General features: G+C 48.9%; 1 protein-coding gene across 11 annotated transcripts in view; it reads right to left on the reverse strand.

The window, feature by feature from the left end:
* Window positions 1–27,572, reverse strand: part of SCMH1 (Scm polycomb group protein homolog 1) — a 71,593-nt gene that overhangs the window by 3,231 nt on the left and 40,790 nt on the right. For 5 of the 11 annotated variants that reach the window (XR_008731376.1, XM_055704892.1, XM_055704889.1 and 2 more), the window contains 7 exons: window positions 16,702–16,934; window positions 16,016–16,142; window positions 14,761–14,961; window positions 13,902–14,087; window positions 7,671–7,802; window positions 1,919–2,122; window positions 627–769 (listed from right to left, as the gene is read on the reverse strand). Coding sequence is in view for 9 of the 11 variants with exons in the window: in XM_055704892.1 (XP_055560867.1) it covers window positions 627–769; window positions 1,919–2,122; window positions 7,671–7,802; window positions 13,902–14,087; window positions 14,761–14,961; window positions 16,016–16,142; window positions 16,702–16,934 (1,226 nt within the window). In the remaining 2 variants the exon portion in view is untranslated. Of the gene's footprint in view, window positions 1–626; window positions 770–1,079; window positions 2,123–7,670; window positions 7,803–13,901; window positions 14,088–14,760; window positions 14,962–16,015; window positions 16,143–16,701; window positions 16,935–27,572 lie in introns of those variants that run through there. The other 6 variants (XR_008731377.1, XM_055704893.1, XM_055704895.1 and 3 more) reach the window with 6 other exon arrangements.

Consider the following 27,572-nt stretch of genomic DNA (forward strand, 5'->3'; position numbering starts at 1 on the left):
AGAACCACCAGCTATGACATGGACTTAATCAAAAGGCAGAAGGAAGACAAACTGTTTGACAGGAATCAGGACATGGAGCTGTCAAAATTTTTGTAGCTTTAGTTGTACAAACTCCATGCTATACGTCTGCAGCTATTTTACACATTTAAAGATATGCACCAGAACCAGAGCCCTGGGAGACTCCTTTTTAGAGGAAATAGGGGAGTTTAGCAGCTACACACTCAATGAATTCCACTTAGAACATGTTCCTTGCCAGGATAAATTTGCTATGAGGTGAATATTAAGACTCCAGAATGAACAAGGTTTTGTGTTTCCAGTGAGAGGGTTCAAATGCAGCGAAGAGCTGAGCTCCACCCGCAGAGAGGCAGCAGTGCTTTAGCTCCAGCTGGGCTGCGATGTCTTCCCCTTGATGATTTCTGAGTAAGAAGATCCCAAGCCTGAACACGATATGAGCAGGATTTATGAAGATGTTTTTCTTAGCACAAAACTTCAGCTGGTACAAAGTGCTGCTGACTCTCCTAGATTTTCCTTGTGTGATGATCTGCCTCCTCCCATATACAATACACACATATATATGTATACACATGCATATATATATTTATATACATATATACAGACATACTTACATGTTTTCGAAAGAGGTCAGCGTGGGGTCCCAGCTGTGGATCTGATTCTCGTATGAACTGCATCACCTCCTCCACCGTCCAGGACGAGGGGTCACGGCTGCTCAGCCGCGAGACGTCTCGAGACCCAAGGTATCTATCTGAACCTGGGGGGATGGTGAGACAGCAGCCGTTACTCCGAGCATCCCCACGGCACCACTCCATCAGTTATTCACCCTTAAGCTACCGCTCTGTCTCCTCTCCCAAAGCAGTGGCAGAGACAATGAGAAGGGCACGTCCCAGCTGTGCCCCAGAGATTCCTGCAGCGCAGGCTCAGCACCGAAGCCTTATTCCCTCTCCTTCGGCCTTACTTCTCAGGGCAGCCTCCTACACTGAGCCCTTTTCCTCAGTCTAAACCCCCATTTCCCCTTGCCCCCCTTCAGCCGAGTTTGCCCCCCCCCCCCCCCCAGTTCCCACTCTGCTGACGGCTCCCACCTTTGCAGAAAACAATCTTCCATTCCCACTTCCCTCCCTGTGCACTGCTTCTCCCCATGCTCCCCCCACTCCGAACACCACTTTTAGCAAATCTAACACGGCAAAGCTGGTTTACGTTTTCACCAGCTGCATTTTCTGATGGACTGAGCCCGTATGTGGAATCCTCTTGTCTTGAAGCACTGCCCGAACTAACAGAAGTCCTGCTCCTAACGTGCCAGCACTGGCTCTGCCTGCGTACACAGATGTGGGAGGAGGCACACGGATCAAGGCATCAGCAACCTGAGCTTTTTAGAAAGTTTGATTGATGCCGTGCACCTAAAATCACAACTTTTTTTGCAAACACCTGGATTCGACGTGCTGCTTTACTCCGATGAACAGCTCTCCTGCCCCTATTCCTCCATACAGACACATGCCATCCACACATACACCCACCCTCCTGGCCGCCCGCTCCCAGCCTCATCAGTTCTCGACTCCCTGCCCATTCCTGATCCGTCCTCACAGACTCAAACACCCATTTACCACTTGACAACCCCCTGCCCACGCTTGCAAGTTCAGCTCCTGCCTTCTCCTTCCTCTCCACTGACTCCAGGTCCACCTAGTCACCACGCCCAACGAGCGACCCTGCAAGCATCACCTCTCCGTATTTCCACCCACCCATCTGCCATGTCTCTAGAGCTACTGTTAAACCTAACAGACTACCTGTTTAACAGTGTAGAGGCCAGTCTCTGGTACTTGCTGGAGTTAGAAAGGTGTAACTGGAGTTAGACAAGCCCTTTATTGCCAAATTTACAACCAGAGGGCTGGCTTCTTAACTCTCTTACCCCCAGAGCTAAGCCTACGCAAGGCAGAGGTACTGCCCTGGGTGAGGCTAGAGGGTTGGTGCAGGTGCCTGTATCCTTGCAGGCGATAGTCTCTGGAGCTCCTGCTGTGGCTGGATGAATTGACAGAGTTCAAGGCAGAGTCCATGGGGTCCAGGCGAGGCTCCAAGGGCCCTGGGAGGCCATCTCCCAGAACAAAGGTTTCACCTGGAACGCACCAAGCTGCAGTCAGTGCACCCGAACGCCACGCAGCCCGAAGTTACGCTCGGTGGCAGAGAGCAGAACCGCAGCAAAGGCAGCGCTGGTGCACGGCTGCAGGTCAAACCACCACGTGGGTGGTCTCCTCGAAAGCACATAAATTAAACCAGGCACTGCTAAAGCGCCCCAGCCTGCTATTTGCCCAGCAAATGCCAGTCCAACCAGCTGGCAGTGATTATGGTCGGTACTGAGACTGGAGTAACAGCTCAGCCACTCTGCTAACGCCACCACCAGCTCCCGCCCGCAGTCCCGCGCCCTTGCTGCTTCCCGAGGCCCTCCTGCGGCTGTGAGCACCGCAGGGTCAGGTGGTGCAGGGCTGCCCGTTCTGGATGCCAATGGACACAGGAGTCACACAACAGCCCTGAGTGGGGAAAGAAGGCTCCCCAAGGGGTCAAGCACCGCACATCACCGGCATTAGTGTGTGAGGTAACGGACCAAGTGGTTGGAATCGTGGGGGATATTCAGCAAGACCCACGCTGTGGCCTGTAGAGCAGCACACGTGCAGAGCAGGGGGGAGCAGCAGGCTCCTCTGAGCAGCTCTGCTGCACTGTCACAGCCAGAGAGCACAGCCTGCTGATCCTCCTGCCCCAAAGGCAAGGTGCTGGTGACCAGCTGCTCACCCCTCCTGACCTCCTGCTGGGCCCTTTTCCATTGCCTAACCAAGTCAGTGACAACACCCTTTGCTGGGACACAGTGCTGAAGGGACAGGGCAGAAGGCTCTCCCTGGGCAGGGGTCCCACTGAGACTGGCTTCCTCACCTTCTCTTCCAGCAACACATTTAATTTCCAGCTGTCAATGGCAGCATCAGGATGGAGGCGCTCAGGAAACTATCTGGGGTGATATACTGTATCGGCTGAGCCAGCAGGATCTCCCTTTGCTGTTAAGACTGTGACAGCTTCATCCTAGGACCACGTGTTTGTAGATTTTACTATGGCACGCACAACCTAGTCTCAGCAAAGGTGGACCTGATGCCTCATGAGTCATCCTCAAATACCTGTGTTCTTAATTATTAAATGCCTGGCAAGTTCATACAGCCAAAGAGGAAAGCAGCTCCTACAATGAGGAGTATTGCCTGTGCACTCTAGGCTGGGCCACTGCATCTGGCTGGCAGCTGGAGCTCCTCTGCCAGCATCCCCAGAGACCATGAGGGCAGCTCACGGCCCTGAGCTGCTGCCACTCAAACACCGTGGCAGGTGACAAGGATGAAGAAACCTGAGCAACTGCCCCAGCCAGGCTCTGCGTTTCTTCCCTGGGACTTCACAGACCACAGGAGCTGCAGATGAGAAGCCAGCACAGCTGTACTGAACCGGGATGGTGGCGAGGGTGCAGAGGTGATACTGCAGCCCATGAGACCCAAAGGCTGTTAAGATCTTCCCAAACTTGCCTGCTAAGCTGGTGCTGCCACGCTCCACTGAAGGGAGACGCAGCCTGCCAGAGCCTGAAGTGGTACATGAGTGTTGCAGACACTGGGCCCCACCAACTGGGGGGCAACCTCTCCTGAGGCACATTATTTTTCCCTGGTTTCTATGAACTACAGGACTATTCTGGGAACTGGGAAGCTCTGGTTTCAGTGCTTCTGCTGTTTGTGTTTGAGCAGAGATCCCAGGAGTGAGATCAGCTGCAGGGAGCCAGCCCACACCTCCCTGGCTTCATCTCATAAAGCCACAGGACAGAAACATCCCCCTCGCCCAGCTGTTCTGCAGTTCAGCAAAGCTGGTATGTGGTTATCACCTTCGCATCTGCAACCCTCCATCTCCTGAGCTGTCATCCTCCACTTGAGGCATTTCTGCCCTTCTTTGCTTTTAGGTCTCTGGGATGCTCTCAGAAACCAGCACCACATCCTTAAATCTCACCTAGAAACAGGTCGGGTGTGAAGACTGTTACTCCCCTGGTGACCTGTGTGCTGGCCTGCTTCCCACACAGGTAGATGTGTTTTCACCTGCTCCTCAAGCATAAAAGAAGGCTTTCTGACTTGTGACTATTCCTGAACAACTTTGGACCCCTCCCTCCACTCCTGCACCGCTTTGCCACCATCCAATCTCAGCACAAGGCTGGATGCAAACCCAGCCCTGAGCCGGCTGCTCTGGCTCCGGGGTGGACAGAGGTTCCCTGGCCCAGCCCAGCCCAACCCACACACACTCCACATGAGCTTCTTCACAGCAATGACATTTGGGCCCCTCTCCAACAGGACGGTTTTGCTTAAAACCCAAACCACTTCCCATTAAAGGTGATGTCTGACTCACAGGGAAGTGCCGAGGCCTGAGAGGGACCAGCGGGCACAGGCCTGTGCTGCACATCTGCATCCTCCAAGGAAACCAGCACCCTCTGTGAGGTGGCACAAAGCTTCAACTTGCCAGGAAGCTCCAGGACACTCGTCCCAGATGTGCTGGGTCAGGCAAACACGCTCATCTAACCGCTTGTGAAGACCCCAAAGTTCACACAAGAGGGGATTTGTGTCAGCAGAAGGAATTTCTGGGCTCAGCTAGGGAAGTCTACAGCTTGGGAGGCTGGGAGACCACGTGAGCAGGTTCATGTCAGTGCAATGGATCCAAAACTCACCCTCAGGAAATATTCAAATCAACAATTAACCCAGTCGTTATTCTGATGTGAATGCACTGTGACACATTCTTCAAATAGGTGATCGTGTTCTCGCACATGCTTATGACCATCTGAAGAGGAGGATGAGGCCATGCCACTGGGGAGCACTCCTTTGTTTTGCCCCAGAGGCAGAACTGAAGCTGCATGTCCATTCCCAGGTTACCCACCTCTGGACTGGTGGGGTCCTGGCTGTGCTGCAAACATCGCAGCAGAGCTGGAGGTTTCTTGGTAGGGTCAATGCAAGAGAGATTTAGGATTTTCTTAAAAACACAACCACACAGAGAACTGCTCAGATGAACGATACCTCCAGAAAGGGGACAGGGAAACAAGGCAAGAGGGGAACAATTACTAGCCCTGTGAATCATCTGTAGCAGAAGGCAACACGCTTCTGCAAGCGGCAGGGCACAGACTGCATTCAGGCACATACGTTATCAAGAATCCTTTCACCCTTGATAAGCAGCTTCGGAGCGAGGAGGCGGTGGTTAATTCTTAGGCAGATTTTCTTATAGAAACTGCTAGTTTTAAATAAAGGCTTGCATTTAGAGCATTGTAGGAAAACATGCCACGATTAGTGGCAGAGAGGCAGGGAGCAGATAATTAAAGTTTAATTAAACAAATAGTGCTATAGATTCAAGAGTGCCGTTTTACTGCTAAAACATAGAGTTTGGCCACAAGCATAAATCTGATTTGCACAACTACTAAACACCCACTGTTTCCCACAAATGGTAGTCTTTGAAAAGCAGGTCCCCACTGTGCTGGAACTGCAGCTTTTTAGCAAAAAGCTACATAAATGCCACTGGATGCAAGAGGAAGAACAATGTAAGAAGTGAGATCCCCTCCTTATCTTTCTGACTTCTTGCCAAAGGCATGATGAACGAAGACATCCCACTGCTACTCACTGCCTTCAATTTGGCAAACTGGAAACTGTTCAGGTACTGCTGTCTGTCACACTGCTGAGGCCAGGCTGTGCTCTGCTGAGGGAGTTCATCACCGTGAGATGTACCTCCTTGCTCAAGAAATATTCCGTATCTGGGTATTTCAGCCTCATATTCTTAAAATATACCCTCTTGAAATGCAAATATTCCTGCTTGTACTTACATTTCATGGTGGAGCCTCCTCCATGAATAGGCTTTTAGCTGTGGGACAAAAATGAATTTCTAGATGGAATTTGGAACCGCACCTCATCTCCCCCTGCCCTGTACACCCCCTGCCTGGGCCAGGAACAGAACAAGACCAAGTTGCTGTAGGAAGTTCACACACCGGCAGAATCACCCTCATATGAAGGCACACTTTCTGCTCACTTGTACCTACTTCTACAGAAGAGGCTGGAGTATTCTGGGCATCCAGATGGCACGACCCATTCAAAGGCCAAGAGATAACTGAGTAGATTTTGAAGTAGGCTAAGAATCAGTCTTGCAGACAACCTAACTTCTCTTGGAATTACCCATTAAGGAAGCTTTGTCTCTTCGCTGACAACACCGAGTGTACAATATTCACCCAAGGCACCTTGGAGTACACCGCCACGCTGCAGGAACAGGTGAACACTCCGCGTTCCACCTGCTGGTAGAGCACTGACTGGCTTTGCTGATGGTTACCTGTGTGCAGCAGCTGACACATTAGAGGAGAATGTCAAAACCAGCAAGGATGTGTATCTAGAGGTGAGAAACAGCCTGGGACTCAGGAAACAATTTTTGACTTCTCAGTATGCTGGAATAGATGAGACAGTCCCACAAATCACCTTGTTCTTCGCTTCAGCTACATGACAAACTTCCAATTTTAATCAATGTAGATACTACGGCCACTAGAAACTGTCACAAGATGCAAATTCAGATCAGCTGTGCTTAGATACGGGGCCAATAATCCTGAAGAGCACAGGGCACAGTGATGGATGGAGTCTAAATTATGCCACAGCGCATGGGAGGCTGCGCACTCTCAAATCTAGGCTCAACAAGCCAAGCCCAGCAAACTCAGCAAGAAATGGTGATTCAAGGGACAGCAACAGAGCACAAAGCCACTGAACTGTGAGCCCAGCCAAGGGTTTCCAGCAATTTTTTAGGGACACATTACAAAGAACAGAGACTAACACCTTGGCAGATTCCACCACCAATTAATTAAAGGGCTGCAGCAAGGTTAAACTTCGGGTCTGTGTTATGGAGTGTGGGCAGTTCAAAAGAAAACGGAAGGTGGAAGTGTATTTACTGAAGACCCCTGCTCAGGGTTCAGGTAGCCCCCCAACTACCTGGACCCCCAGAAATCTCCCACCTGCACGTGCAAGGGACACCTGCGGGCCACAGACCAAAGATGTCCCTGCAATTGCTTTTGAGAACGTGGCACAGCACACCTGCCCCAGTTACCCAGCAGCACTGCAGCCCCAATTTGATCTGGTTTCACTGGTGGAGCACATGCTAGTGAGACCCTCCCTGCTATTTAGGGAGGACTGTGAAGAACAAGATGGGATCCTGGGAAAGGGCAGCAGATTCCTGGCCGTACAGCTGCACATCAGCATCTGTACAATACACTGCAGCAAACCATCACGAAAAAATTCAGGGGAAGACTGACTGAAGCAACTGGGCAGTTTTATGACCGTTCATACCATGCATAGCAATGGAAGCTAAAATATGGGTAATTAAATCCCAGATTACATGGTATTAGATGATGACTATCAGAGTTAGAAGGAATTCTCCCTGCATTCCACATGCCTTACACAACTGCTTGGGGAACCTGCCCTGGTACAGAGTGGTTTCTTCTCTGTGAAACACCAAGCACCAAACCATGCCAGAGACAAAGCAAAACAGACTTCCTAAACCCACGGCTTGATTTGGCACAGCAAATCTAATCCTGCTGTATCCGTTACAAGTCACTATAAACAACCAGCTTTGGGCAGAGACGCTGTGCTCACCTTCCAAAGGGTGACGATCATTCTTTGGTAACTTGGGGGAGAGAGGAGCACTGTATGGAGGGGAATCTTGGGAATATCGCTTTGTACCCCGGCCTGGTCCCTGCAGAGTGCCGTCTAACGAACTGCTTCTGTCTAGGAAAAGAGAACAAGCCCTATTTAGGAGTGGAGACTCTCTGGGAAATTCAGTCTTGCCAGAGTCACCTGAGACTTGCATGCATCTCCAGCTTGGTAACAGCCCATTGAAACTGCAATCCAGCACATCTGTCAGCGCTTAACACTTTATACTTTGCTTTGCAAGTTTTATCAGAGAAAAAGGGTGTTGAGAAACCTAAAGAAGAATCTTAGCCACGTTTTGCCATATTTCATCACAAATATCACCTCTGATTGACTTAATTCTATTTCTCCTCATTTTACCCCTTGGCTCATCCCCCACAATTCCTGCTCCTCCCCACTCTTCACCTTTCAGACGCACGTGATCCTTGGACAATTTGCAAACAACCCTTGGACGATGTGCAAACACCTGGTGCCACAGACCAATTTAAACCATACTCAAATTTTCAATCTTTCCCCAAATGGATCCCTCCAGCATCCCAGCTGTCGCTGTTGCTCTTCTCCAAATGCTTCCCAACGATGGGGATCTCCATATTGTATGCAGCAGACGAGATGTCAGGCTGGGCTGCGAGACGCCTCTTTGCAGGTGGCTCAAGGCTGCACACAAGTGTCAGTGGGTGGATGAACACAGAGAATGGAAGCGCTAACACTGATGGGAACAGCAGCCAGGCAAGCGATACAGGGGGTGGCAGACCATGCCCCAGTGAACTGAGAAGCAATGAAGAGGTCACCCACCAGCCACCACCTGCCCACGTGGGCCACCAGCGCTCCTGGCTGGTCCCTGAAGCTGCCCCGAGCACGGGTGACACGTGTGAGCCTGCAGCATTCAAGGTGGGCGGGGAGAGAGGGGTGAAATGCTCGTAGACAGACGCTGGGAGCGGGACAACAGCACGAAGCTGCCCCAGCTGCGGGTGCGGGGCAGGAACGGGTGCCAGAGGGGTGACAGAAATACAGCAGGGAGGGACTGGGACGGGACACCAGGAGAGATGCATCACGCCAAACAAAGAAACGAAGGTACAGACGGGTGGGAAGCATCAGACAGTCACAATTTAGTTGGCTACAGAGAAATACAAAGGTAAATATCTGTTTATCAAAATCCTTTGGGGAAACGGAAGGTAAGCTGCTTATACCGAGCCCCTGGGACTCCCACACACGTATGACCAAAAATCACCGTAACGTTATTAGAAGGACAAACACTGTCCTCAGGACAAGTCCCTGTAAGAAACATTCACTGCCCAGAGAGAGATGGGAAAAACATGCTCTTAGTAACGCCTCTGGATATCTCTAAATGTAAAACTGCACGATCTTCTTCACCAAACAGTCACGGAACCACAACAAAAGGTGATGCTTTTTAAAGGTTTTACCAAGTTTTGTTTTGGGTTATTTTAAAACTGCTTGACTTTAAAAGTAATGCAAACACAGAAGGTCAGGTTATAGAAGATAATGCAGCGGATCAGAAGTGACATCAGTGTAAATTAATGGAAGGATAAACCCAAAGAAGCTCTGTAGTTAGGGTCTCTGATTTTAAAGGACAAATGCTAAGAAAATAAAGAAATGGAGTGATACATAAAGCTGCACTCAGCAGTCACAGTGTGGATCACCAGGAAAAAAGAAAATACCTTCAGTTCAAAAGAGGCCATAAACATCAAGAGTGTGTATCATTGATGAGGAAATAATCTGGGAGGAAAGGATCCCAAATCTAAGTAGATAAATGTTCATTTGAGAAGGGTGCTGAGAACAGGCAGATAATTTACTGGAGATGAAAAGGACCTGCTCAGCATGGGGTCCTATACCTCAGAGGATGGCAAGTACAGGGATGAACTGTTTAACTCATTCTGTCTTTTCATGCAGTGCAAAGGAAAAGACAGGACTGTGTTTTCAGCTACAGAAGTAACAAGTGCATGGGAACAGAGCGAGAAGAGACTGTGCAGAAAGGTAAAGACTGAGAAAAAAGAAAAAGAAAGGTCGTCCTTGTCTGCAAATGATGGGACAGCTTTGAGGGACATTTCAGCTCACCTGACCGGAGAGGTTGGTGGGGAAGAAGAGAAGCACACCTGCCCGTGCCTGGGTCTGTGCTGCTGGCCATCACGAGGCAGTCAGGATGGACGCCTGTCAGTCAGCGACAGGCTGCTCACCTCATCTCATCAACTCAAAGCCAGTCAAGGCTCCTGCTCCAGGAGAAGTGCTGACTGCCCCGACTGCAGAGCATGCCTACACAACTAGCTCAGCCATCGTCGATGCCTCTGTGACATCCACAGGCATTCCACAGAACAAATCCTACCCTTCACTTCCAGCTGCAGCCACGCTGAACACCAGGACAAGGCTCAAGGGATAAAAGGAATGGGACAGGAATGAAAATATACACCACTGACTAAGTGGAAGTCAAATAACTGAATGTATCAAACTGAGGATGTGAGGGTGTGGAGGAAGCCAAACCATAACTTAAGAAAGAAGGCGTACATTAAACCCTGGGTCTGCTGCACCAAATGTTCTAATAAAATTCAGGGACACACGGCTCAGAATGACTGGAAACACTGTGTTAACATTTAAAAAAGAAGGTGAAAAAATGATTTTGGCAACAAATTGCTCACGTCTGACCTCAACAGTACCACAAGGCATGTAAGAGGTTCTGAAAGAAAGGGTAGAGAAAATACTGCAATTACACACGGCACATATTGCGACAGGTGTTCGTCAGAGGAGGCTAACCCAACAATTTCCTTATCATGGGAAAATAACTGATCTATCGCACAAAGGAAGAATGGCCAATCTCATTTACCTGGAATTCAGCAAGGCATTTGATATGGAGAACCACCAGCTAAGACAGAGAACATGAGGACTACCAGAAGCCTTGTTATATGCACGAACACCTGACCTGAGGGGAAAAGCAGTTGGCAGAGCACTAAGCAAGAGCATGACGCTGAAGAGCAATTGCTAATGAATTTTCTTGAGGACCATTCTTAACCCCAGTGTCATTTAATATTTTTATTAATAACTTTGGCACTGATTTTAGACATTCACCAATGAAATCTGCTGATGTCTTCCCCATACGTCAGGCCAGATAAAGTAGCACTTGAAATTACGCAGGAAAAAAAAAATAGAATGGAGTACCAGAAAGGAGATAAATCCAGCAGCAAAACGCAGGTATGCACTTAAAGCGTTATCCCATCAGCTGGGAACTTGCAGTTGATAATAATGGATGAGAAGAACAGGGTGTGTGACCAGTACAGGCTGATCATTACCTGCTACAAGGATGCAGTAACAAAAAGAGGCTTCCAGAGACATTTCTTGTGAACATGGTGGTGCCGGTGTTGTTGCACCAGGCCCCCACGAGCTCTTCCCCAGAGTGCTGGGTGACACTCCGGTCACCTCATTAAGTTTAATTCAAACCAACACTAGGTAAGGATTGCTGAGAGCCTTCCTTACCAGAGCAGCTAAAAGGCGAGCTCCCCTGAAGGATACAGCTGCCCTCTAACTAATTCCAGAAGGAGAACTAAGCTAAAGACAATGTTAAGACAAGAAGACACAGATACAAAGTTGCCCAAGAATAAATCTGGGCTAGCGACTACAACGTGGTTTCAAAAAATTCAGCAGAAAACCTTGCAGTAGCCTCCAGCGGAAAAGCAAAATCCCCAGCTCCATAGTCAATTAAAGCAACACCGTATGCTGCGGTGCCTGCAGTGACAGGACCCAAGGTTCAGTGGTCTAGAAGGTCCCTCCAGTCCTGTTTTTCAGACAGCTCCAGATCAGATCTACCTGTTCACAACACCTCACAGCCCATCCCTGTCCCTATTAACAGAAAGAAAACTTCCAGTTTTCTTGCAAAACTGCTGTCTCCTGATGTACAACTTGATCTGTTTCCCCTTGTTTTCATGATTATGCCTTACTTAGCGAGACAGAATGCCAGGGTGCGGCTGACCTAAGGGCTGCTGCAGACCTTCCTTCTTCTGCCCCAAGCACACATATGAATTCTCCACAGAGAACAGTGGTCCTCCTGTAAAGTGAGTTTGTTCTCACAAGCTGGAACTGAGACCAGCTCCCAGTTCTAACCGGTGATCGTTTTCTAGAAGAACCAGCCCCACTCAGGCACACGAGCACCTGTACTGCAGAGGAAACAAGGCAGGACACACAGAGCTGAAGGTGAGACCATGGCAGCCTTGACACTTGGTGTGATTTAAACTGATGTACAACTCTATCCTCATTCTTCCATGACCATCCCTAACCTCTCAAAATGCCAGTACTGTTTTTTTTGCTCTCACCAGAAGCCACTGGAATGTGTAGATAACAATGTTTACAATCTTCTTTCAGGTGCTTGAGAAAGGTGTTAGATGACCAGATGCCCAACAATCCCTGAGACATCAGTTATGAGCTACAGGACTAGGTGTTACCACTTCTCTGGATTGTGCTGAATCTTTCCTTAATCCCTGCAAACACTAAAAACAAAAGAAGACTTCAGGATGGGTAGGTTTCAGCATTGTGTCATTTATCTGGTGCTCTGCTTGAGTTTCCCTGAATTCTGACTTCGGTTTTTACACTTTTCCACCCTGCCAGACAGCTCAGCTCCTAGACCCACATTGCTGACATCTTATGGTGGTTAGAAACCACGTGTGAGAGTTACAGGACCCTCTCCATCCAAGCCTGCTGCCATGCCCAGACCCCGAGTCCTCTTTCTTCCATCCTGGCTTTGCTCTATCTCATGACAAGAGGGTACTTCCACACTGAAAAATGGGTATTTCTTCTAACGCAAGGTTCCCTAGAGCGGTAGCCTCTAGTCCCAGTAACTAGACATGCTGCTCCTGGACTTGCCACAGCAGCCAACCCACTTCCTACAGCTCCTCTTCTTACAGCACAGCACGGCTCCCTGGCATTGCTGGCTCCAGCATGGCTCTGCACAGCCCCAGCCTGCAGGCAGCTGAGCAGCCAGGGAGGAAGCAGAGGACAGTCACTCCGAGATCCTCATGCGCTTTAGACTCTTGCTAATCCCCTCCCCTGAGTACGAGTGCTATCCAAGATGCAACGAAGCACCGTGGCATTAGGCCGTTGCCCCTAAGCTTCACGCTTAGCACCTTTTCCTTAGACAATTCTTCCTAAGTGCTTATCCTTTTACATCAGAAATTCTTGCTTTTCTCATCAGAGCCACAATTATCCAAAGGACTAAGTTTGGAAAGACCTCAAACAGCATGACAGCTATCTGCTGTCTTGGGGGCAGGAAGGCAGTGGAGGAAGCAAGACAGGAGAGATCAGCACAAGACACCTGCTAACTACCTAAAGAGATGCAGGTACGTTTCATGCTCTCCATGACTGGCAGTAGTGCTTCCAGAGCCCCACAACCAGCCCAGGCAGGCAGCTATCACCCCAGGGGTTGCTGCCACTACACAGCACTGCAGGGAAAGCTACAGGTCTTCTTATTTTCCACCACTTTCACTTAAGAGCAATTTTGCAGCCTGACGATTTGCATTGTGGCATGAACTATCTTGCCAGGGGTGTGTTGCTTCAATGCAGTGGAGTGTCAGCCGTGCCAAGAAAAACAAAGCCACCTATGCCTCAGATCACTGCAGCGTGCATCATCCCTGAACAGGCTACGCTTTCACTGAGGGCTGGATGTGCCGTCTGCTGGCAGCAGATCCATGGCCAGTGTGGAAACTGCCCTGCTAGCCTTTCATTCCATTTCTAATTACAGTTTACTTGCTGCATGTTATCACTCTTCTATTTCTCATGCAGTCTTTCACCTTAATTCCTAACTGGATGAAGTCACCATAATCAGATTACAGGAAGCAGGAAGGACCGGGGGGGGGGGTGGGGGGGGTGGGGGGGGTGGGGGGGGGGTGGGGGGGGGGGGGGGCGGGAGCAGGGAGGGACAAGGAGAGGAGGGAAGACAAGGAGACAAGCACGGATGAGTGGAAACCTACAGGCAGAGATGGAAATCAGACTGACAGGCAGAAAATACTGCAACTTGAATCCTGTGCAAAAAGAGCCCTGCGGACACGTGCACGACACTAGGTGTGATGCAATGAACCCTGCAGAGAGGGCTCTGAAACACACGCCTGCCTCCTGAGATAAAGATAAAATCTGGGTTAAGAGCACCTGGGGTCCCTACAACGCCACCCCCGCCCCAGCTCCTACCTGGTAGATACCTGTCGTGGTCGTACTCGTGTGACCGCTGCATGTGGCTGCTCTGAGTGAAAGGCTGGTTCCCAAAGAGGTTGTCACTGCGAAGATTGTGGCAGAGCTTCTCCAGGAAGCGGAGGACGTAGGTGATACTGTTTACTGCTGGCAGGTTCAGAGTGTGCTGTTCCCGATCAAACACAGCTGGAGACAGAAACAAACAGAGCCCAACACGTAAACCCCCAGCAAAGGCAGGAGACTACGCCCAGGGCTGCACAGCCAGCTTCTGTATCTCAGCATCGCTGGTCTAGACTAGAGCAAACAAAAGCCACTGCCTTCCGCTGGCTGCGCGCTGGCGAGCTCGCTTCCCTGGGACAGGCTAAAACCAGCCTGCTGCACCCAGCACCCGGCCGGGGCTGCAGGGCCCGCGGAGCTGCCTTCGAGGGAATGGAAAGGCAGTTGAGGAGGGGCCTGCACTCTCAGCGGCCAGGTAAACACGGGCTTAAAAGCAAAATTAAAAGCCAGGGTATTTCTTGTATTTCCGTCAGGAGTTCTGAAAATCCCACCCGTTCCGCCTCCTTCTGGGGGCTCGGGCAGTGCTGCGGGGTGATGGGCGAAGCACAGCGCTGCCCAGGCCGGCAGCAGGGCCATGGACTGCCTTCTCCAGCAGCTGTGCCTGGCGGCCACGCTAACTGCTCTGCTCCCAGTCAGCCACTAGCTACTGCTTCACTGACACAGATGTTTGGTGAGAAAGAGAAGACAGAAATCTGTCTGTCCCTAGCCCATGACTGCACCAAGCTTCAGGAGAGACATCTTCCAATGAGCGAGTTCTTGCAATGGCATCTCTGGAGGCTAAGTGCTGTGGGCCAGTTCTCACCTGAGATGACCTCTCCCCCGTGGCCTTGTTTTAAGAAGGAGAAGACTGTTTTCTGATGATAAGCGCAATCAATGCAGGCCTGTACTGCTTGCTGCAGGACAACAGAAGCTCGAGCTGGTCCAAAATGGTCCGGCAGCTGCTGAACTTTCTTCTTGTCTAGGTGGGGCCCAGTGCTGCCATTCTTGTTCAAGTAAATGCAAACTGCCAAGATGAGAAATGTGTTTGCCATTAACCCACTCAAGAAAGCAAGAAACAGATGCCAAAAAACCAATTTGAGAGATGCTGAGATTTTAAGACTCTCAAATCACTCACAAAGGGGAATCCACCACAACTGCCTGTCTGTACCCTAACAGCAAAGCCGCTTATAAAGGGGAATCACCTCTGAATCTTCCTGCCTCACATCCACCTTCCAAGATGCCGCTGTTTCTCCTACACTTTCCCCTGTAGTCGGGCTCCCAAAGGCAGGCTGCAAAGTGGCTCCCCATGCCAGCCAGGTAAGGTGGCTGCCATGGTCAAAGGAGATGAAGGAATGCAGCCCCCACTTTTTAGGGAAACTTGGTTCTTTAGGTTCCTCTGAAAACTGGCCAGCTATGTTCTGGGGAAACAGGGCTCAGCCCTTATGCAGCGTTTGACTGAACATATAAAAAGCAGCTTTACATTAGACTTTCCTGTCCAGAATCATCTTCAGCTACATCTTACAGCTGTAGCAGAGCATACACTCCGCACTGCCACCCCTCCTGTGCTCCCTTTTGTCCCTGTTTGCCTCAATATCCTGGCTGAAGCTGAACAGATCCCTGTCACTGTCATTCAGCAATTGTTCTGCATCTCGCTGTAGCTTCAGCAGCTGTGCTGGGCACGGTCTGGGAGAGCTCATGCTCTGGACTCACGAACAGTGCTGCACACTGTACTGCCTGGGCACAATGGGCCACGAGAAGTGCCTTTTGAGAGCTGTGGAGTCACTAGCATGCATGTGGTAACTCAGGGAAAGGGGTCCTTGCACTGAACAGATGGACCTGCAATCTTCCTATGACTTCATTATTTCCGAAACAGAGAGAGATAAACAAACAGCTGATCTGAACTCATGTGCCTCTCTTTTCCTCCTGACACACTCTCTCTTAGGCCAGCCTTTCTGGAATTGTAACATTTGCTGGTTTACAGTTTTAGGAAGAAATGGAAGTATCTCAGCATGCCGTTTTCTGACTGATGCTGCTCCTAACTGTGCAATCTTGTCAAGAATGCGGTTCGAGACCCTTACCTGTGGGAGCCTGCATGGCAGAGCTGGGGATTGTAGCAGCGTCCTGGGGCACAGTGCTTGTGTCTGGTTCTGGGGTACTGGTTGTTGGAGAGGTGGGTGCTGGGTTCAGCAATGTCCTAGGTTTCCTCTGCAGAAAAAGAGGAGATATTTCTCCTTTTACCCCTGCTCTCCTTTACCACCCACGATCACTACACTCTCTCCTCTGCATCCAACAGACAAGGCACTGTGGAACATGACACACTTCTGATGGTGATGATGGGGAGTCTCAAGAACCTAGTAATCGATAAGTGTGTATTTTATAAACCACAATCCTGAAAAAATAACAAGCCTGAGATCTGCCACCTCTGCTTGACTTAGACTAGCTACACACGATGGATGGAAGAGCTTATTCCACCATTTGGCCATCCTGTCATAATCACAGCATCTGCCATGCTACTTCACAGCTAATGCAGCTCCAAAGACACAGTTTCTTGATGGAAATGATCTTTAGGACACAAACATTCTCTACAGCTCTGGGGCTGGACTCTGAGGGACATTCCCAGCCCACAAACCCCTTTGGTCTCCTACTTGCTGCAGTCATACAGCCAGAGGCTGAGACAAACGTGCACAAACACACGCATGCACCATCCCATGGCAGACCTTGCAGCACCTGCTTTTCACCCGCCTGCATCAGCATCAGCTTTTACCTTACTGCCAGGCTTGGGGCCTCTCTTTCTGGGGAATTTCAAAGGCTCCACTGACTTGGAGGGTGTAGGCATGGGGTGATGGATTAGCGCTTTGGTCGTTCGACCACGCTTCTTCCCTGTTTTGCGACGCCTTTGCCCTTGTTGATGCCCCAAAACAGTCTTTGTGCTACTGTGCATGCTAGGTTTCTCCGAGTTTACTTCGGAGGCAGGTAAAGGGCTCTTTGGAATCACAACTGAAATAAAAAGAGAAAAAGCAAATATAATTAAATCAGGCGAGAATCAAAACAAGAGCAGCCTCCATCTTTATACAGTGTCACATGGAAAAACCTGGAGTATTCACAGCCCCCTGAATGGAGGCTACTGCTCTCCAGGCCAGAATAAAAACCAAATGCACTGATCCTTGCTTCAGCACTCGAGCTGTGGGACACTGTGGCTTAGCCTGGATGGGCTGAACTCCAGAAGGATCACGCTTTCAGCCATACCTTCCTTCCTGAAAATAAATGGCACCTACACTTCTTTCTTCTGCGAGTGGTGACCTGCCAGTGATCACGTAAAATTCACTGAAAGCATTCCTACAGAAGGATCAGTCAAGACCTGCCTGACAGTCACAGAGCCAGTGCTGTGCTGGAAATCCCCTCTCTCAAGGCAGAAGTCAGATTTGCCCTGTCCCTGAATTACCAGTGAACTGCAGGGGAAGGTACCAGCTCCATCCTGGATGCCTGCAAAGACCATTGCTCCTGGCCATGAGTAATAGCTTATCTTAGTTGGATCAGCTGACCTGCTCCTCACACACAATGCCAGATGTACATGAAATGCCAGCACATAATCTGTTCCTTCTTATCTTCTCACACTTTCTATGACAAAACCAGGTTTCTGGTGTATTTGCCCACAAATACCCTGAATTTGGCCATTGATCGTTCCTAAGTCCTGCTAAAGGCTAGAGATAAGCTGGCCCAGTTCAGCAGACCAATCTTTCCTTTAGATTTAAACTTCTGCTGAAAAGAAACAAAACAAAACCCTCCCAGATTTTTAAAAATGCACAGTGACCTTTAGGATGTCTTGTTTCTCAGACCTGGAAACCTCACAGTGTATTCAACATGGGGACTCTGAATTTGAAACCCCTCTCACTTTTAAAGTGAGAGACTTTATAGTTAAGGAGAGAATCTTGGCCAAGGAAAGAGAGGGCATGCAGCCCTAACAGTGGCACAACTGTGGGTATATGAAGAGATTCTTAAGTTTTTTCTAACGAGGGTTTTATGAGCAGTTACTGTGAGGAAGGACTCATTCTCTTGGCACAAAGACACCATTTCCTACCAACAGCTCAGAAATAGCAGCTGAGCTGGGTCAAACTTCCCAGCGGTGTGGAGAAGTTCAGTGGACTGCGAGGTGACAGCAGCAAGCCCTGAGACAGCAGATACTCCAGGGATGGGGCAGCGAGCTGACGGCTCTGCTCACTTCTTCACTGCTACTGCATACTGGCTGGTACGGGGATCAGTGGCAGCTTATTTTGGCCTTACGTGAATGAGCCACTGAAGGTGGAGGATCCTGCTCTGCTCTTTTGGTCTGACTCCACTCACCAGCTTTGACTCTGGGATACCCTGTGCTCTTCATGGGGAGACTGGGCATGAACCTGGCTGCCAGGCCCCAGAAAACCTGAGCAAATGGTTCATTCAGGCAGTTCAGAACCAGGGCTGGCGTTATCTCACAGCAGGACCAGATGGCTTCACACAGGCGGACACAGCAGCCAGGCACTCCTCCAGGTCCAAGCAGCTGTTGGGACACCCAACCTCCAGCCACACGGGTATTTCTGTCTCGTTGGCACACCACAGCCAGCCATGCAGGGGCAGGAGGGCAGACAGAGCTGACCCCCAGCTGCCAGCTCAGTGTTGCAGTGGAGGCCGCTTGCCTGGGGCTCCTTTAGGACACAGAGGTCAGCAGGAACTGCAGAGGAAGGCCAGGAACACCGGGCAGCACTCCTGCTGCTGCCAGTGATGACTGCTGCCACAGGCAAAGTAAACCTTGCATACACTTTGCTTCCCCTGGCTGCTGTGAGATGATGAACTCTGCTGTCCCTGCCCTATTGCACTGAGCTCCTGGGTGTTGCTACAAGCAGCCTGCACAAAAAGTGAGGTGCGGAATGTCCCACAGTCATCTTCAAGCAGTTTACACCCACCCTAACCTCATTTTGCACAGACGCAAACAATGGTGCATGGTGCATCAAGGAACCAGCCCCATTCTGCCTGTCACGTGGGCAGGGTAAGATTTCTGGTGCCCTCAATTTTTTTGTTTAGTTTTAACGTTATTTCCTTGCTTTTGTGCATCAGTGTTCTTATTGGATACTGGGGAGAAGTACACAGTCATTCACCTAACTTTCCAAGTAATGTCTTTTTTTGTGTCAAGCAGATACAGAGAATTGTGGTAGAAACAATGTTTTACTATTCCTTCAGATATTAATATATTAGCAGCAAGACTACTTTGCTGGCAAGAAAAGGAATAAAGTAGCTCATGTGCTTCTTACAGTTGATGGTTTTCCAGGACAGTATCACCTGCTACAGGTGACATCTGGCACCAAGCTGCACTAGCAGAGAGGAATGGCACAGACAGGACAGGCACTGATCGCTGAATCACTGTGCCTCCAGCTTTTCGTGTGCATGGCTCATCTCAGCGGAGAAATATTTGTATTAAAGGATTTACTAGCATCCTGCAAGTTGATAGAACAAGGATAAACAGAGGTAAAATGCTCTGTACTTCAAAGAAACTCTTAAACATCAGAGAGATGTGTAAACCAGTGAGGGGGCATTTCATTCGCAATCTGCACCAATGCTAAGTGCCTAAACAAAGCTGTGCCGCAACGAGGTTTCTTGAACCTGGAAGAGAAACTGAGGGTTCTACAGACATGCTGTGAAGCAAACGCAAGATCTCAGTTTTACTAGTTGAAAACCCACAGAAATGGTGCATTTGGGAAGCTGGGATGCAGTGGGCAGCTGAACTGCACCCTTGGCTCCCAGGCTGGAATGACGTCTCAGAGAAAATCCAGTGGCAGGGAAAAGGAGACTGATGTCAGGTGAACTCCTGCTGTGCAAGCTTTCACTGTATAATTTTATAATAACAAATTATTTCATCTTTTGGTGCAATAAATGCTAGAAAGATCTGTTGTCCATCTCAGCCCTGAAGATATTATGGGTAATGTTAGTTTACCAGGCTTAAGGAATCAGTTTTGGTTTTAGGGCAATAAAAGCCCATAACTCGGTGTGAACAGACCACATGATAGGAAACCTCACTTCATTCACCCAGCCAGAGGGGTTTCCACGGTGCCTGCCACCCCAGGCAGCACGTCCCTGCCACAGCCGTGGCTCCTGCAGGGATGGAGGAGCCGCTACAGCTCAGAAGACTGTTCAACGAAACAGGGTAAGTTACAAGTGCAGCCGGCTCAAGGCATAAATACACAGAAAATTACCTAGATTGTTGCTTTGTGCCTAACAGTATTGCTGAATACGTTGCTGAATATGCACTAATATTTTTTCCTGTGGCTGCTTCCATGAGACTAATACAACGCACAGACATTTTTCTGACCTGGAGCAATTTAATGAAACAAGGTCTTATAATCCCACGATCCAACACCATCCTGCAGGCTTGTCTGGCTTGTTGTTTGATTTTAACCAGAACCTGAGAAAACACCAGCCTGTGTTAATTCATGTCTCTTGCCCCGACCAGATGTACTGAGCTGCACACCATCAGCATAATGAGGAGACACCAGCCACTTCAGAGCAGAGTTGTCCCACCAGCTGCATCCATGCAGCAATGGCACGGCCCCAAAAACACAGTTACTGTTGGCCACACTGCTGTCTCATCACTGAGGCATTTACAACCACTTCCAGTGACTCGATGCTTCCTACAGAAGCCTAAAGTTTTTGCCAGGTGCCTGTTAATTTTCCTTCAGGATTTCAGCCCCTGACATTACAAGGACATGGTCAAGATGCACAGGATTGCTGCAGCAAGCAGCCGTGCAGACTGCTCAGCCCTGCTCGTGCCCAGCCTGACATCTGATGAGCCCCAGCAGTGGTAACAGCTGTGGCAGCAAGCAGGCTCACCTCACAGCTGCAAACCATCGCCCACATATCCTTTAACTGCCAGAAGTTACAATTAACAGCATTTCATTCCGCTGGTGATGGTGCCAGCCCAACAGTGAGCATCTGCCAGAGACATCCCTACCTTCTTCTTCCTTGTACCACTGTCTTCACCTCATGGTGAGCCACTGAGAGGAGTCAAATTTTCAGAAAATCAAGAGGGGCCCTCTTAAAAAATCAACAGTTTGCTGTTGCTGAGAAAAGGAGCGTCCCTCTGCCCCACAGCTTTGGTGCTCACATGAGCTCTGAGCAATCTGATGTGACCCCAAAGCTGGCCTTGCTTTAGGCAAGGTGCTGGGCCATGCAGCCTCCAGAGATCCCGTCTGACCTGAATTATTCTGTGATCTGAACTCATGGTTAATCATTTCAGCTCATTAATGGAACAGGAAACTAATCAACAAGGTTTCTGCTGGCTGAACTGTCTTGTTTTGGGTCATACAGGCATCCGGCACAAGGGTGGACATGGAAGAATGGGGTGGCTCCTTGCTGGGCTGGCTGGCACCAGGTTGGTTTGGCTGCAATGAGAAACATCACCCTAAAGATGCAGAATCAAACACTGCTGAGCTTAGAGCCAAAGAAAAGACAGGCACCACTGACTGGGCCATTAATCACTGAAGGATTAGTTCAAACAAGAGTTCCAAGCTTCCTGCAGAAACACAGAGACTTGACAAGAACTGAAGACTTTCAGGCCCTATATCCTAATGCCGAAATATCCCTTGCCAATTGACACACAGCACGGCAGCACCTGCAGCTGCCCACCGCACAGTGACTCCAACTATTATTTACAGAAGACTGTAGAGTTACTGTCCACACTTTTGAGTGTTAGCCAACACTAGAAAGCAGCGTTTGTCACTCATCAGCTTATCTCAGGACATGTCACAGCTTGAAGACGACAAAATTATGGTCTTGGGATAAGAATAACAAAGCCAAAACATGTATGAAAACATGGAGCAGAAGAGTTGAAGATGGAGAACAGTTTCCTACCTTTCTCTCCGATACACCAGTTATTTAACACTCTGCATTTACTAACAGCTGCTGGATCACAAAACCCAAAATCTCCATTTCATGTGCTAAGGGCTACCAAACTCCCAGATGTAGCCACAGTTCACAACCATTTTCTCTAGAGGTATCAGTAATGACCACTACAGTGTCCCAGAACACAGGAGGTGGTTTCTGAGAAGACTGAACATGCCATTCACATCCATTTCCGAGCACCTATGAGGAATGCCCTGCAGGCCACCCGTCCAGCAGTTCTTTGGTGCTCCAGCTGTCCCCTGTCCCACCTTCAGCACTGCACAGTCAGAAGCAGGACTCAAATGAGTTAGAGACACACATTTAAGATAAGCAAATTTACCAGAGAACAGAAATCTTGTTGGAATCTGGCTGCATCCTTCCCTGGATGCAGCAGTTCAAACCTAGACATCCTGAAGGCTGGAGCTGGACAGGAGCCAGAGCTCAGTGCCTGTCCAAGAGTAAGATGTGAAAGCTTCAAACCTCTGTGCTTCTCCCCAAAGCAGACACCACTGGCCACCACGAGCACAACTGGGACATAAATACAGGCACTGGGAAGGCTCAAGACTTCGTATGTGCTGAGCTCCCAGCAGGCTATACAATCGTAACACAGGAGTAAAGTTCAGAAAAGTTCAGTGGGCGGGAGACACAAGCTCCTTGCAAGGACAGGAATTAAGAACAACCCTCCAAACCCTGGAATTTAAAAGACAGAATGTAATTATTCTGATAATTTTTTCCTGCAGGAATTCTTGCTCTCCAGCCTAAAATGTCTGCTTGAGCTAAGGCTGAGAGATCAGTGGATATATCTAATGCAATAATACAGCAAGAGGATCCAAACTCTGCATGATTCGGCATGTTCCAGATGTCTTCATGATTAGTTACGTTAACTCCCAAAGATGCAGTTTCTTTTTACACAAGATTTGTCTAGTTTCAGCTTTCAACTACTGAAACTCACTGCTGCCTTTGCTGAAAGCCATGAGGTGCTTTATTCACTGATCCCTTCCCAGACCTCACTGGCCAGTGGTTACACGGCAGCACACAGAAAAATGCAAAACCACGGTCCCTAAAACTGTCTCCATCTTGCTTATCCTGATGATTGGGTTGCATTTTAATGTCCATTTTTGAGCAGGACATCGATAAGCACATGAAGAAAAGTGGTTACTTAAAACTAAAGCAATGCCTTACACATCTGTTGAACCTGAGGAGGCTGTGAACATTCATCATGAGTGTTCCATTTCTTAAATGCTTCAAAATCTGCACAGTCTGGAGCAGCAATTTTCTTACTTTAATTGTTTGCATGCGCCTGGATGAGCTCTGCGCGCTGCAGATGCCACTGTATATCCCACTGGCATAAGCTGTGGCATTTTTATGGTTGTTTTGTTTTTTGTAAATAAAACAACTGAAAAAAAAAGTCTCAGGAGTCACAGTGATAGCAGCAACTGTTACTTGCTTTATGCACAAGTCTTACATTTACAGCTCTCAAGGCAGCACTCCTGTGTGCCCTAAACCACACTGGTAATTACACTCAGCATTTTCCAAAGACAGTGCAGCCAGGGATCTTAAAAACCTCCCCAGGCGTTCACTGCACCTTGTGTCACACCTCGGAGATGCTGGGCAGCAGGCTGACAGCCAGAGGTTTAGTAACTTGCCTGAAGTGTCAGACCAGTAACAGTATTGCAAAACATCCCAAGTGTCCTGCCTCTACTTATAACCACATACGGATACATGAAAAAGAACAAGTGAAGACTGCAGTCGGTGCTGATGGAGCTGAAGACCAGAAAAACCCTATTCTGGACATGCAGGATCTGCTTACATGAATCAAACAACAGAACGCACAACCTGAAGAGACCAAGGTTGCCCTTCTGTGCATCACCATCCGTCCCATTCACCCAGTCATTTGCTAAACACAAGCAGTTAATTTTACCCAAGCACAAACTGCCTCTGGCTGAAATATTTTCTGAAACAAAACACGGCTCCCAAGAGGAACCTTTCCTACTTGGGCAGTGTCAATACAGCTTCTGTAACAGAAATGTGGCCTTGTGAACCTGGAAGGGTCTGCACTGGTTAGCAACCACGTGGACAGATGCAACAAAGCCTGCCTGCCTTTCCACAGAGTCTCTGAGATCCTCACCAAAGGCTTTTATAAAACCTAAACGGCCACTGGATAAGAGGAAAGGTTTCTATATGGATAAATCAAGGGTTAGAAGAGGTAGGGGCAAACAGTCATTCTCACAGAAGAGAGAGACCTATGTGGAGGACACTGGGATCTGCACAGGCATCTGCACTGCTCAACATACTCATGAGTTACCTGGTGAGGGGGTAAGCGTGGTAAAAATTTTTTCGGATTCATTCACACTTCCCAGAGCACACAGGACAGTCGTAGCCTGTGAGCAGCTCCAGAGAGAAGCTAGGAGACTCAGTTTCTGGACCAGAAAACAGCAGGTGACCACCATGTTGATCAATACAAAGCAGTAAGTGTGGAGAAAAACCAGTCCTACCTTCAGATGTAAAATGATGGGCTCTGAGCTGCCAGGTGCTCCTCCAGGAGGGAGAACTTGAGCTGTAACATTCACTGCACAAGAACAACAGCTCAAAGTGCAGCAGTGGCCAGAAAAAGCCAGGGAAAAAGATTCCACTTTGGAAAAATGAGAAATCAGGACACTGGACATCATGGTAGAAACCAGCTGAAGAGAAATCCTCATTTACACTGGCTAAAAATCAAGCACAGAGCCCCAAAACTTGCAGTTGATCCATGGATTCTCATTTCTAGAGTTCCAGCCTTTCCAGGGAGATCTTCAGCCAGCCTCCTGCATGCTGAGCCACCCCGAGTCTGCCCTTCACTGATCCTATTAAGGAAACTCTTTGACCAGATAGAGCATTTTTAAGAGTTCCTTCCCACTGCTTTGGCTCTTCTGCTTAGCATACAATGTAAAATACCCTTCAATGTTTTTACCCGGTTTGCAGCATCATTTCAGAGACAGTACCTGTTATTATTACTTAGCAGTTATTGACGCCTTTTAGAGTGTAAACATACTTGCACAGACATTCCTCAATGCAGGAGGAAGGTGTTTTGAGACCCAGCACAACAAGTGTTAAGGATGTATAACACAATAGACTTATTCATCAAAGTGCCCTGGGGGTCAGCACAGTCCCCGTTTTGCTGATGGCAAAATAAACAAGAGATAAGTGACTGGCTCATGATCAGAGACAAAGACAGCGACAGCACTGTGAAGAGCAAAGATGCCCAAATTGTTGTCCTCAGCAAAAGTCATTCTCAGATTAGTGCTGAGCACACAGATTTACTTAGTCCCAAAACCCTGGTCTTAATTTCTCCCCCATACAGGAAAGAAATCAACTGCTTTGTAACCTCTGGGTAGCATTATAAAATGAATGTGTAAACTGAGTTTTGCATCTTTTTTATAAAATACTACAAAGGCTAGTGTTTGGATAAGGGAAAATGCCATCATGCCTGCCACCACTGGAGCAGCCAAGCAAGCTTCTCCCCAGATAACAGCTCATAAGCCCCTCATCTCTCAGCACGTTTGCTGTGGAACATCTGCACAACTAGCCATAAACGGCTCACGCTGCCAACTTTACGTCTGGAGCTTGGAGACGCAGCACATTCCTGCTTCTTCAGCCCCTCTTTCCCCTGCCGTCCCCTACTCCAGCTCCCAGAAGGCAAAGCAAGGGGGCAGAAAGACCAGGGAATGGACTTGGCATCGGCATTTACACCATCGAGAAAAATGGCAGCTTTGGGCAGTGGGGCTGGTTTGAAGGGTTTAGCGTGCAGATCTGGATTGCACAGGAAGCCCTCAACAGAACTACAGCCCATACTGCCACAGCGCTGTTACTCATTCTATGCAGAGTATCCTCATCACCCTTAAAGAAATTCTCACCTGTATAAGCCAGTGTCCAGCAATCTTTGTAGCTGTTTTTACAAAGCTGGCAGCCTTGGCTGCACTCTTTGCACCAGCATCGTTTTTTATTTCTCCAGTGCTTAGACAACTTACAATAACATAATAAAAAACAAATTCATTTCCACACCTTAGGAAAACCATTGTATTGCAGCTCTTCCAGGCTTACTGCTTCAAGAGAGGCCACCAGCAGAGCACATACCCACAGGGGGCTACCAAAACACCAGGGATGACCAACACATCTGGTCCGCATAGCAGCCCTCAGGCAAATCCCAGAGCCAGGGCTTAGGAAGCAATCAACTTGCAGATGGGGTAAGACTTCAACTTGTGCAAGCGTGCCCAAGCCAACCTGAACTCCACCTGCAGCACGACAGAGGTCACTAGTTTCTTCAAAGATTTACAGCCTGTGAGAAGCTTGCAATGGCATGGCCGTACTGCTGTTTATATCCAGTGTGTTCAGGGGACATACATTCAGCGAAAATATGTGGCATGGGAGACCACCACGGTCCATCTACTGACTGATCATGTACCAGTGGGTTTCCAAAACCCCATGTCGAGAATGGTTCTGTACTCCTGCTGTAACTCAGGCTATTCAGGACTGTTCCTGGGGTTTCTGCTTGTTCTGATCTTCTCTGAAGCTCTTTTTTTAGCTTTGGCTTCCTGGTTAAATATCAGCAGAACACCTTCAACATATTAGTGCACAAAGAACAAGGAGACTTCTAGGCGGTTTATTCCACCTTTTCTTTTTTAAAGCTGTTCAGAATTTATAAAAATACTGAAGATGAAGAGGAGAATTGTGACAAGCCGCAAAAGGTCTGACCTTTGTAATAAGTAGGGCTGTATGTTCAGTACAAAGTTCCTAGACTCAATAAAAATGAATATCATGGCAACCTATACCTGTTTGCCAAAGCCACTGTGAGAGTTGGGCTCAAGAGCATTCACCTCCCCTCTCCAAAAAAAGCGCTCAGACCTTCAGCCTACACAAGCAGAGCCCTGCTCCACGTCCCATCAGCAGAAGTGTTGTTACTGATGAGAGATCTTGCAGAGACGACACAGCAACCCCAGTGCTACTGACCCAAAGAGAGGAAGGCTTCAACAGCGAGGCTCCTGTAGGAACGTCCTGCCAAGACTCCGTTAACATCCTCAGATTCTGAAACCTTGTTTTGCGCCAGGGAGTAGCATGGAAAAGGGAAGGAAACATCCTGAATACAACCCAGCCTCTCTGAGTTATGAAATATTTCAGAATAAAACACATGAGGAAGAGTCAAACTGGGAGGAAGGCCTAGACACTGATAATAAGGACAGACACGGGGACAGTGGAAACTGCCTTTCCCAGGCCAGCTCCTCTCCTCAGAGGCTCTTGCCAGCCCCACAACATCACACAGTGACATCGGGTCTCTGGCGCGCCAGATTCACCATTCCCGCTGAGCCACAGATTTGCCGTTTGCTGAGCTGCAGGCACTGCCAGCACCCAAAGCCATGTGTGTGTGTGTGGGGGGGGGAACAACAGCCCACCCTCACCCTCCTGCAGTGCTGGGCTGCGTTTCTCCAAGCCTCCAGACCTCCAAAGCCAATGCATATTCCAGGACACACATCCAAGCTGAGCCAGAATTACTGCTAAGTGCCTTGGTGCTGTGCTCCACTGGCTCAAGACATTTTTTTGTATCTTCTGACAGCGGTCTCAAAGGCAGTGGCACCCAGGCACCGCGGCTGCACGTGCCTTAGACTCGTGCATAAGAAAGATGTGGAACTTTTTTGTATAACCTTCTCCCGCTGTCAGTACGTAAGCTCTACCTGTGTGGTCCCAAATGCAGCCACC

Source organism: Falco cherrug, chromosome 3, assembly GCF_023634085.1.
Source record: "Falco cherrug isolate bFalChe1 chromosome 3, bFalChe1.pri, whole genome shotgun sequence".
Classification (NCBI taxonomy): domain Eukaryota; kingdom Metazoa; phylum Chordata; class Aves; order Falconiformes; family Falconidae; genus Falco; species Falco cherrug.